We start from the raw sequence: 12,647 nt of genomic DNA on the forward strand, positions 1-12,647 counted from the left end.
CTGTGATCTGTTGGTCCTGGGGTAGGGGGAGGGAGGGATGTCATCAGTGGGGGTCCCTAGAGGGTTGAAGAAATATTCTGATTTAAATCTTGTGTTAATTCTTGGGGGGAGGGGATGTTCGTGGCCATGGTCTGTGGCCACAAAAGGTATTTAAAGAGGGCCCCTGGCAAAGAAAAGGTTGAGAACCACTGTTTTAATTGGTTCTATCATGAACTATTCTCATTGTTCAGATTTTTTTTTTATCACTGAACATGCCTTCCTATCAGTCTTTTATTATTAAATGATTAATGTTAATACTTCTCTGTTGAACCACAATCTGGTTACTTAGTATATTAAGGATATTGGACATCTCAGGAAAATTCAATCTATTATTGCTTTTAAGCAATGAATTCTTTTCTGTTTTTTTCTGACTGGCAGCTGAAAATTGACAGAAAACTATTAGGCTATGATATGCTTGAGGCCATGCAGACTTTTATGCCACTTCTCAGGATTTCTCTTGTAGGTTCCAAAGATTGAAACAGACTTCAGTTTCATCACCTCCCATTTAATTATACTCTCAATTATCTTTGTTGTTTTTACATTTATTGAAGAAAGCCTCCATTAATGTTATAGAAGTCCAAATTCCACACATCTGACCAGCAGGAGTATTAAATATTGATAGAAGTAAAGTTATTTGCTATGGCTGGACTGTGCCTATGAGAAATCATGTTTATTTTTTATCATTTTTAGAGCTTTATGCATTCCATCTGTTAGACAAAATGCATTATGTCTAATGAAGGAAAACATTAATTGGACAGTTTCAAATAGTTTAGACTACAGTCCAGCTCTCCTTTTAACCACCATTGGCCTTAGCCAAGATTGTAATGGTTGACATCTGGAACATTTGGAGTAGAGTATCTCACATTGGGAGGCTGGTTGAGAGCAAATGGACAATTTAGTGAGTTTTATTTTTTTCTCATGATAAGCCTGTAAAAATTTTTTTATTTCTGAGGATTCAATAGATAACATTGCCTTGTTATCTAATGAATGTATGTAGCTCAGAGTTGAACTGTGTAAACCTTGGTTGAATTTGGTTGCTTTCTTGCAGATATTTCATTACTGAACTAGATAACATCTTCAGTGTTAGAAAGAAATGGGGTTTGCTCTGTTTATATGAGCTCTGGTGGCACAGCGGTTAGAATGCAGTACTGCAGGCTACTTCTGCTGACTGACTGCAATTTGGCAGTTCGAATCTCAACAGGCTCAAGGTTGACTCAGCCTTCCATCCTTCCGAGGTTGGTAAAATGAGGACTAAGATTGTTGGGGGCAATATGCTGACTCTGTAAATCGCTTAATGAGGGCTGTAAAGCACTGTGAAGCACTATATATGTCTAAGTGCTATTACTATATACAATAGCTTGCCCTGTAAGAGTTGGTGGGCATGTTTTTTTCCCTTGGTAGTAACTTGATTTGTTTACTGCTTGATAGTTTTTCTGAGTTGTAGTTCTTTGATTTAGGGTATTGATTATTGATCCATTGTTTGTCTAGTGTTAATCCTGTCTTATTTGGGTGGTGATTACTGGTGAGGATATGTTCTGTTCTTTTATTTCTTACTTAGCTTTTTATTGTTTCTTTTGAATGCCATGCAAACTTTATGAGTCTGTTCATGGCTGATTTGTTTGACTGCCTAGCCTCTAGCAATTACCTCGCTCTTTTGGATATAGCTTGGTCTAGAAGGCTCATGGTTTTTTGAGTTGAAACTATGGTTAGATCTGTCCATGTGTTATGAAATTATGGAGTTTTCATCGTTTCTTCTGACTCCTAGTTAGCATTCATGGATGCACTTTGCTAGTTTTCTGTTTGTTACATACATAGATTGTTACAGTCCTTACACTGTAGTTGTAGATTGCTCCTGTTTTTATTTCTTGGGTCACCGGGTCTTGGGTTACTTCAAATGTTATGGAGGGTTTTAATTGGTGTCACATAGTTAGCTATGTGATAAAGAGCCCTGGTGGTGCAGTGGTTAAGTGCAATCTTTGAGGCAAACTCTGTCCATAGCTTGGAGCTCGATCTGGACAGGGCTCAAGTTTGACTCAGCCTTCCATCTTGCCAAGATTGGTAAAATGAGGACCCAGATTGTTGGGGGCAATAACCAATTGAAACTGACATTGTAAACTACCCAGAGAGTGTTGTAAAGCACTATGGGGCGTTATATAAGTGTAAATGCTATCATTGCTGTGTGATGCCATGTGGTTGTGATAGTCTGTTGTTTCTGAGATGTTTTTGATGTATGATAATATTAACCATTTCATAGCTTGAATTGGTTGTCAGGTGAGTCATCCACCAATTTCTTATAAAGTTGTGAGTGTATCCATTTTGTTGGGAGTTGCATAGGCAGTCTGTTTCCTTTTTCTGGTGTTCTGAGTTGCTGCAGTGCATTTGTGCTCATCTAAATAATGTTCTTACACAGCTCTTCTTTTTTGTCTATATATGCTATATATACATATGCATATACATAATATAGATTGAGATTTTTAAAAACAGTAAAAAATAGATAAGCAAAAACAATAATTAAAAGGAAAGTTTTAAAAGAAAAAAGAAAAGTGCAGAAACAAAAAGGAAGGAAGAAGTAAAGACAATAGAAAAAGAATGACTTCTAACTATTTTTGATACAGATATAAATGAAGAATACGTCAAACCCCTACTCTAAAAATAACAAACAGTCCACATTATTTCTGTAATGGCATATAATTCTAACCTATTTCCAAAATCACAATTTCATTTCTTTCATTTTTTCTCAAAAAGTCAGAAAGTGGTTTCCTGGTGAAAAATAAAATTGGTCAAAGTCTTTGTCTGTAATCAAAACTGCCAATTCCACAATTTCTGTCAATCCCATCAGCTTAATCATCCATTCTTCCATTGTGGGTGTTTATAAGACCTTCTACTTTTGTGCATGTAAAGTGTTCCTCTGATTTGTTGATATATTTCTCCATTAATTGAAAATAGGTAGTGAGGCAGAAGTTGATGAATGCCGTGAATCTGGGTATTTGACCTTGTGTGTTGTGGTAGATAGTGAGCAACTGGGCATTTTGATAACCTGTTCAGGTACCTCTGGTTCAACTTGAACATTTTGGTTTGCAGTTTTGTTTTCCTTTATTTAGCTTCTGTTAAGGATGTAATATGTGATGGTGGTTGTCAGCATTTCTTGTGTGCTGAGATCATAGCTTGTTCTAGCTATTCATGTTTTGTGTTTTATCTCAGATTAGAACTTTAACTTTTTGTTAAAACACAAAAGGTTTTGTGTGTTATCTCAAAATTGGTAACTAGAAATTTGTGTGAGAAATTACACTCTCTGCATAATCAAGATTTTAGATCAGGATCAGACAACCTGTTGTATTTAAATGTTTAAATTAATGTTTTAGACCACAGAGTTACACAATGCCAGATTATTGCTAATTGGAATGTTTGAATCACATTATTAAAAAGAAAAATTGAAGGTATCACATTCTTGATTTAGGTAGGCATACTATCGCAGTCTAGAATATTTCAAATATGCTTGTAAAAGGCATATAAAATGTTTAAAGTTCTTTCTTTATAAGTATTGATTGAAACAATTCTTTTTGATGTTTCAAGCCTAGAATGGAGGGCCTTGGCTTTTGAAATATTGTTATATTTAGCTTCCCATCATCCCTAATGATGAGTCCTACTGCCTGGAGCTATAGGGAGTGGGAGCTCAACAACATTGGGTTAGCCACTATTAAAACTGAATATTAATTAGCTTATAGAGCAGCTTGGAAAATTAGAGCATCCAATGCTCAGAGTTTCAAAGTAGATTTAGAACAGCATCGAGGCAAGGTTAACCTTTTAAAAAGCAGGATTGGACAAAGTGATTTCTAGATGGTGATTCTCCAACTTTATGGAGCTGTAATTATTCAAATATTCTTGGAAGCAGATTTTTTTGGACAGACTGAAATATCACATTAGGCAAAATCCCTGTTGAAAATGAATTTCAGAGGTACTTTTTCAGTCAAAAGAATTGAAAAATTTAAAGGGGAGTCTTCAAAAGAGTTTTCATAGCAGTTTATTGGAAGCAGTATGTTTGTCATATCTATTCTTAGCCTTGAATATGAAGTACAATAACGGATCATAATTGAAAAGTCAGATTGACTGTCCAAGCCAACATGCATAAATGTGCCCACTCTCTTTATGCAGCTATTTGACCACTAAAATTATTAAGTGGCTTCTTTATAAACAAAAATCTATGTTCTTTACAGAGAAAGTAAGTTGATTTTCATTCCATTGAAGTATTTAGATAATGCTTTCAAATAAGTTAAAACCACATATATAGAGTACAAAGAAACTCACTGTGGAATTGTTTCTATCTTAAAAAAATATGTAGTCCAGACACATTTACCCATCTGCCCTTAGAACTGTAATCTGTTAGAAGATGATCACTGATAATTATATTTTCAGCATCTCATATATTGAGAGTTACAGTTGTATGTAAGGATATTTAAACCTTGATGAAGTCTGCAAAATTTAAGAAGCTTAACAATTACAACATTATTTGCAAGTGAGTTCTTAAATATAATTATTAGGTGTAAAGCTAAGAATATTATAAAGTTAAAGGCCCTCTTATAATAAAATCTTTTTTCTATGCACTTTGTTAGAAGCTTTAAAAATCCTCTAAAAATAATTCCGTGTGGCACAGAGCACCATCATCTGGTAGTTTCCGTTATTCCACTTGAAAATGTCCATCAGCTAAACAGTATGAAGAAAAATAATTGCATTGTATGATTCAACATGAAATGCTAAGCTTTCTAATGGAGCTCTAATGACAAATGAGAACTTCCTAATTATCTGACTTTCCTGTTTCATCTTTCTTCTTATTTTACTTAACTGTTTGTAATTAACGTACTGAAACATATTGATTTACGAAAAACTCCTTCCCTGGAGTTTGGAATGATGATTATCTTTGCATATCTTCCTTATGGACTTGCAGAAGGAATTTCTCTCTCAGGTAAGTTGCAAAACAAATTCCCCTGAAGTTATTGACAGTGCTAAAACAGCTTTCACTTCTTTAGAGTTCTCAGACTGTCCAAACTTTTGTCTCTCTCTCTCTCTGTGTGTGTGTGTGTGTGTGTGTGTGTGTGTGTGTGTGTGTATTTCCATTCATTTACTTGGACTTCAGTGAGGCATTTGCAGACAATGACCTATTACTAGTTAGAATAGAAAAATGTGGGTTAGGTAGCATCACCACCAGATGGATTCGTAACTGGCTGACATGGAGGGAAGTATACAGGGGAGTAGCCCAAGGTTCTATTTTAGGCCTAGTACTCTTCAACATCTTCATCAATGATTTGGACGAGGTGATAGATGGGGAACTCATCAAATTTGCAATCTATGAAGGCTGTTACTACAGAGAAGTGGATGATTTATCCTTCCAGTTGTTCTATTTTCTCACATTTAGATTAACTCCTTACTGTACATCCAAAAAGGGATTTTGCCAATTTGGAGTTTGGTGAATCACTATTTCAAATCAATATGTAATGTTCCCTGTCTATTATGGTAAAGTTTATAGGTTATAGGTGCTAATTAAGCACAACCTATAAACTAAGATTTGCTTAGTTTTGGCTTAAAAATAATTATGGTTTTTTATAGAACCATGGAAAATATACTCTTAAGTCATTTAGTTCTATTCGATGGTCAGAATAGGAATACATTAAATCATTCCAACAGATGGCTATCTAACTACTATGTGAAAACCTCCAGCAAAAAGAATTTATTACTGTTCTAGGCAAGTTGTTCCACTGCTTAAAAACTTAACAACAACAACTTAACAACATTAGGACATCCCTTGTGATATTTCTTCAGAATATCTTTAAATTTCCACAATCTGATTATTAGTTTTAACAGAGAATAGATGTCCCTGGTTATAGGTATTTGTAGACCTTATCATGTTATTAGTCTTTTCTTTGGCATCCAGACCTTCTATCATCCTAGAACATTCCCCTTTAATTTGCTTCAGTTTTGCTACATCCTGGTACACTACCCAGAACTGGACATAATTTATTAAATGAAGAATAATTAGAATAAAATCCAGTTTAGTTCTTGTGATTTGGACACAATGTTTATTTTAATATAATTCAAGATTATGTTAGCCTTTTAGGTGCTATGTTCAGTTGATAGTCCAAAAGTATTCCTAGATCCTTCTGACACACATTACCACCAAGTTAATCGGTATTTGACTTTTTATATGCACATCGAGGATCTTGTTTTTCTCACAGATGAACATTTTTCCATTGATTATGGTTCAGTTTTTATTTTCATAGAGGTTGTTTCGAATTGCAGTTTTGATTTGTAAGATATTAACCAATTATCCTAGCTTGGTATCATCTAAACATTTGAGAAGCAGTTCTTCTGTATCCTACAAAGATGTTAATTGGGCCAAAGACATAATCCTGGTGAGACTTTATTCATACTTTTCTTCGGGATAATGCAGAACTAGTTGAAGCAGCTTTTTTAAGTAATAGTTTATGGTTTAGTTTGAAGCCTGAATCCAGGTAGTATACCGGTCAGAAAACTACACCCAATCCAAGACAATGTTGGGTTTGTTTATTTAAGAGCTGTCAAAGAAGCCTCTTTCCAGGCCTCCCATACAGGATATTTTCTTGTGATCACCTGAGTCATTAGTCTTCTCTAGAATAGTGTTCCCCTAGAGATTAAATTGACACTGACCTTCGCATTTTCCCTAAAACAGTTAAGATTTGTCTTTTTTAGGTAGCCCTGGCATCTAATGTGTTGAATTTGTCCTTCCTGCAGAGAAAAGTTGTTTTTAATCTTACTATTGAATTCAGGCATGAAAGCTGTTCAGAGCCAGTTTGCAATTGAAGCAGCATAAAAGCCTGGAAACTAAAATAAAATAAAATTGTACTAAGCTTGGATTTAAAGATACTGTTCAGTCATAGATTAAAGAAAGAAAAGCCTGGAAGTTAGTGAGAATCCGGGTACATAAATCTTTTGCACTGCACTGTATTTGGTTAGGATTTTTGTATTTTTGTAGTTGGAATGTTTACTTCAGAAATGTACGCAGGTAGAAAAATAGGTAGTTGCTTTAATTGGATACACTACTATAGCAGTATATCAAACATTTTGAACTAGAAATGAAGAAAAGCGATCTGGAAAGTGTATCAAATTGCTTGGACTGGAAGAGGAGAAAAGGAAGAAGACGACAATTTTGAAGGACCAAAGTTTTCTCACAATTAGAAACAACCTCTTTTGCACAGAATGCTAGTGTTGTTATTTTAGTAACATACACTGTACATTATTTTAGAGTCTGTGATAATAGACACAGGCTTCTACAAAGGTTTAGTGATGTTGTGATTTGGCCTTGGTTAAAAGAGATTTATGATGATACTTTATAGAGAGCAAGATTTTACAATTAACTGTTTGTGTTTACGCTTTGAAGCATTCTTATGTATCTGCAGGTGCAAGGAGAACTTGGTCCCAAATATGCCTCTCCCTAAATGCACCATGCCTCTCATTAATCTCAAACATCTCACAGAGTGAAACATATGTGGTCCTGCAAGTAGCTGTTTGTCCCGTGCTTTCCTAGTTGTTGCTGTATCATTGGTTAAGAAACACCATGGGCTCTTAATGACAACTGTAAAGTCTAAGCATATTTGTATGACTGCTGATTTTACCACAAAGCATCTGTTTTGATAGCTATAACCACTTTTGTCCAATTCTGATAGCACTTGCAACTTTGTGTATGCAACTCAGTGGATTTTACAGCTGTTCTCTAGTTGTGAAGTAACCTCTGGGGAGCCAATGCTTGTTTTTGTTTTTGTTTTGTTTTGGTTTTTTTATAGCCGTTTCATTCCAAATAACATCTTGGGTATTGTAATGGAACCAGTAATTAAAATTCTGGAGCACTTTCACTAATAGGATCATAATCATTCAATGGAATATTAGATTTAAATGGGATAAAATGAATTATGTAATGCAGCAACTAAAAGGATTATGATGAGTTTGAGGTTCACTGAATCTGTCAGCTGTTATCAGATCACTGGTTGTATTCTCATTTTGCAACTGCTTTGCCATCTCTCTTTATTGGTATAATATCAAATACAACTTCTTCATTTTCTATGCATGAAACTTGTTTTTGTACTCTGGGAATAAACAAACAGCAGTGTCAAATGACATCCAGTTGGGATTTGGTAGTATGATCCATATGATACTGGTTCCATGGAATCTCCATTCAGTCTCTATAGCTTTGGAGTAGCTTGAATATTTTCTTCTAGCCCTGAACAGAATGTATAGGAAATACATGTGAAGTAAAGTAGTAGCTTTAGATCATTTCCCTCAATAAATCAAGTATAATGTTTTTGAATTATTTCTTTAATTGAGTTCTCTATCTAGTTTTAGGACTTGTGTGGAGAACAGATCAGTTTTCAGGTTATATTTTTATAGCAATAGCACTGTGACTTATATACCACCTCATAGTGCTCTACTGCAGTGTTTTTCAACCTTTTTTGTGCAAAGGCACACTTTTTTCATGAAAAAAATCACGAGGCACACCACCATTAGAAAATGTTAAAATTTTTTAACTCTGTGCCTATATTGACTATATATAAAGTAATTCTCCCACGGCACACCTTACACTATGTCACGGCACACTAGTGTGCTGCGGCACAGTGGTTGAAAAACACTGCTCTACTGCACTCTCTGAGCAGTTTACCATGTCAACCTATTGCCCCCAACAATCTGGGTCCTCATTTGGCAACCTCAGAAAGATGGAGAGCTGAGTCAACCTTGAACCTATGAGAATTGAACTCCAGATTGTGGGCAGAATTAGCCTACATTACTGCAGTCTAACCAGTGCATCACCAGATCTCTTGCATATTGATGCAGAAATATTGAAACTTTTAAAGGTTTCCTGAACTATTAAGCTCTACTGTATCAGAAAGATCCAATTATTCAGTGTGTTAGAATAATAGTAAGTAGTTGCAGCCCTCAATCATATGGGAGTGTGGGCATAACTTGGAAGGGGAGAATATAGTCTTCTTTTGGAGCTGAAATTAAATAGATTTGAGAAGAAAGTTGGTCGCAAAGAGGCCTTTTCAATCCTAGCATTATTTCCCTGCAAACGTTACCACATTCCCCATATTGAAAGAGTGAGAATATTGTTTATGATGAAACCAATATCTATAATCTATGGTTAAGTCTTAGTTTGGCTATTCTCCTTTATATACTACATTGCTTTTCTGATAACTGGAATTATGTAATTGGGAGGGTAATTATTTTGTAATTTCTAGCGTTGGGTCTTTATTTACAGGAGAAAAATATGGATTTGATATTTCACGTAGAGTAGCAATATTAATCAGACTTAAGTGAAAGCACTTAATCCCAGTGCAAATAGAAAGCTCCTGTGTAAGCAGTCCATGTCCTTCCAAGGTACTAAGCTGTCCCCTAATTTTGAAGTATATTGTGAAAATATTGCATATGCATATTTAGATGCTTTTGTTCCTTCAGCAGTTGAGCCAAAGGGTTGAGCTACTCTGGGCAGCTGACCCAACTCATGTTGTTGAATTGTGCAGTGCTAGACCTGAGCTTCCAAACTGAATCACTACCTTTCCCATTCTTGTGCTGCAGAACAGTTCTGATTATTTTTTGGATTGCAGTTAGTACAGTTTAAGGAAAAACCTGATTTTATATATAGGTATATCTAATAGTGATTTTTTTCTTCCAGGTATCATGGCTATCTTGTTTTCCGGCATTGTAATGTCTCACTACACCCATCATAATCTTTCTCCGGTAACACAGATCCTAATGCAGCAGACTCTGAGAACTGTTGCATTCATGTGTGGTACGTGCTCTCTATTGCTTGGATTCTTACTATCAAAGCAGACTTTTCCAAATGCTTCTGATTATCATGCCAGTTTTGCAATGGCAATCTACTACATAAGTGAAATACTTTAATTTAAACAACAAATATGTTTCAATTATGATTACACATTTTTATCCTGGCAGTTGACCAGGAACTATGGTCAATGGAGTTGAGAGTTATTGCTACAGGTGTTCCTTAATTACCATCCTGTTAGTGACCATTCAGAGTTGCAACAGAACTAAAAAAAGTGGACTTACAACTGGTCTTTGCACCATTGCAGCATCTCCACAATCATGTAATTGAAATTCAGGCACTTTTTAGAATCATAATAGAGCTGGAAGGCACCTTGGAAGTCTTCTAGTCCAGCCACCCCACCCCCTGCTCAAGCAGGAGACCCTAAACTATTTCAGACAAATGGCTGTCTCTTCTTAAAGACCTCCAGTTATGAAGCACCAACAACTTCTGAAGGCAAGACGTTCCACTGGTTAATTGTCCTCACTTTTAGGAAGTTTCTCCTTAATTCCAGGTTGCTTCTCTCCTTGATTAGTTTCCATCCATTGTTTGGTGTCCTGCTTTCAGGTGTTTGGGAAAATAAATTGACCTCCTTGGCAAATGGCATGCATGTATAATGACTATACAGGTCATTGATTGCCATTTGTGACTTTCTCAGCTGGTTCTTACAACCATTGTCAATGGGAGAAACTGGGTTTGCTTAACAATCCATGATTCTTTTAACAACTGCAGTGATTCACTTAACTGTAGCAAAAAAGGTTGTAAAATCAAACACAACTCACTTAACAACTGCCTTGCTTAGCAATGGAAATTCCAGTCCTTACTGGGGTTATAAGCGAAAGTCTAATTTTATTGTAATCAGTAAATTGTTATTGACCATGTTGATTGGATTCATATTATTACCTATATTTTAGAGGAAAAGGTGGCCCATTCTCATCAAGTCATCAAATAATGTATGTGCCAATAAGTTGCTTATAATATAGTATGTTTTCTTTTTATTGCAGTGTTAAGGCACAGGAATGGCAGTAGGTTAACATTAGTTTATGGATCAAATCAAAATATTTTTCTCTTGTCCATGTTTGAGGGAAACTTGCAATTCTGCAGGTGTGGCTGAAGTATAATAAACCTGCACTCATCCAGGACAATAACGAAATAATTTGGGAAGTGTGTCAGCAATACCTGCAAGATTGGGGAGTGTCTGTCTGGAAGATGCCTATCAGTTCCTGGTGTCTTTTTCCTGTGAGGACTAACTCATTCTTGAGTTCCTCCTCCCTCATCTGGTCTAATGTCTCAGGGGTGTCAAACTTGCAGCCCGCAGACTGGATGTATCATGTGCTGGCCACACCCACCCCCGGTTTAGTGAAGGGAGAGAAGTTGTGATATGTCACAGGACGACAACGCGATGCAGTGCGTTTGACACCCCTGTCTCAGATGCTCCTGGCCAGATAAATGTATTTTAAAAAATAGTTTTGAAGGTTGCAGCATATATCTCAGCAGATGGCAGCACTTTGCTTTCCTTGCTTTGGTTCAGAAGGAGATTTTACATTACGACTTTTGTATAACTATTCAGACATTTGATAGGTCCCATTTGATCCAATAGGACTTCCAACTAAGCATGCATACCATTCAGCCTTAAACATTACAATTTATAATCATTAATTGATCTTTTTTTGTGTGATTTCAAAGATATTCAGAATGTGAATTATGGGTAAGAGGAAGCAGAGCTGTTTCTTTAATGGCAGGAGCATTTCTTCACTTCAGTTCTCAGAACAGACCTACTAATATAGAGTCTGCCAAGCAGAAAAGTCACCTTTACTGACAAGGGGGATAAAATGTGCTGTAAATCTTGTCCTTCTTTCTCCTCCAAGCTCTGGCTAAGTCTTGCCACAAGATTAATAACAAAATGGATTTCTTTGACTTTTTTTCTCGCCTCCAGGGTACTTTTAGATGATAGAGAGGCAACATGCCTTCATTTCCATTAAAGGATTATGGATACAGTAGGAGGAAGCTATTTGAAAAGGGGGAAAATTACAGGCAATATATTCATGTGGTTCTCTGTACTCTGTCCTTTCTTAGCTGGCATTTGTTTTAAAATGCATTTATTATTTAGAAAATATTAAGCTAAACACAGTAATAATGATAGGGCCAGAGGTGGAAAAAAAATCTTACAATTTCATGGATGCAGGAATCTGAGGCAGTACCACACAAAAAAAGATAACGCAAGCACAAAACCTGTATTGCTAGACTAGATCACATTTTCACTGATCCTTTCTTTAGCTGTGTTTCACAATAACCAGCTAGGTACTACCAGGAGACACATGACCAGAACATGTGGGAAACAGACTTGTGGTTTGTCCCATCACTGAAGATGCTGCTTGTCTTTCACTGAGCTATTAAAGCCAAATTAATATTGGATCTGAATATTGCTTTCTGATGTTTAAAATGCAGGAGCACTGAAGGTTGAACATCTGTTAAGAGAGGAAAAGAGGAAATAGCTGCAGGAAACAGGAGATCCTGAAAAAATGTATACTTTGCTGGCAAGACAAATCATACTGCAATATTTTGTTGCAGACTCCAATCATCACTGTTAGCCAGTTACATATGTGTGTGTGTGTTTTTAGTCTTTTATCTTTGTAAAATCTGTGCTCCATTGCTAAACTTTATGCAGCAAATGCTAGGTTTTAATAGAACCCTGCTGAAGAAGCTAGGTTTCTGTTGGACTAGGCCCAGACCTTCTGAAAGCAATAACTCATTGAGAGAAGAATCT

At 36.0% G+C, this 12,647-nt stretch overlaps 1 protein-coding gene across 1 annotated transcript in view; it reads left to right on the forward strand.

Annotated features, from left to right (window-relative positions):
• The window catches only part of SLC9A8 (solute carrier family 9 member A8), a 54,591-nt gene that overhangs the window by 27,214 nt on the left and 14,730 nt on the right, over window positions 1-12,647 (forward strand). The window contains exons 10-11 of the mRNA XM_014065476.2: window positions 4,894-4,999; window positions 9,731-9,847. Coding sequence (XP_013920951.1) covers window positions 4,894-4,999; window positions 9,731-9,847 — 223 coding nt within the window. The remainder of the gene's footprint in view (window positions 1-4,893; window positions 5,000-9,730; window positions 9,848-12,647) is intronic.

The sequence above is a fragment of the Thamnophis sirtalis genome, unplaced genomic scaffold, assembly GCF_051295495.1.
Source record: "Thamnophis sirtalis isolate CommonGarterSnake01/CBP01778 unplaced genomic scaffold, rThaSir2_p1.2 scaffold_7, whole genome shotgun sequence".
NCBI lineage: Eukaryota > Metazoa > Chordata > Lepidosauria > Squamata > Natricidae > Thamnophis > Thamnophis sirtalis.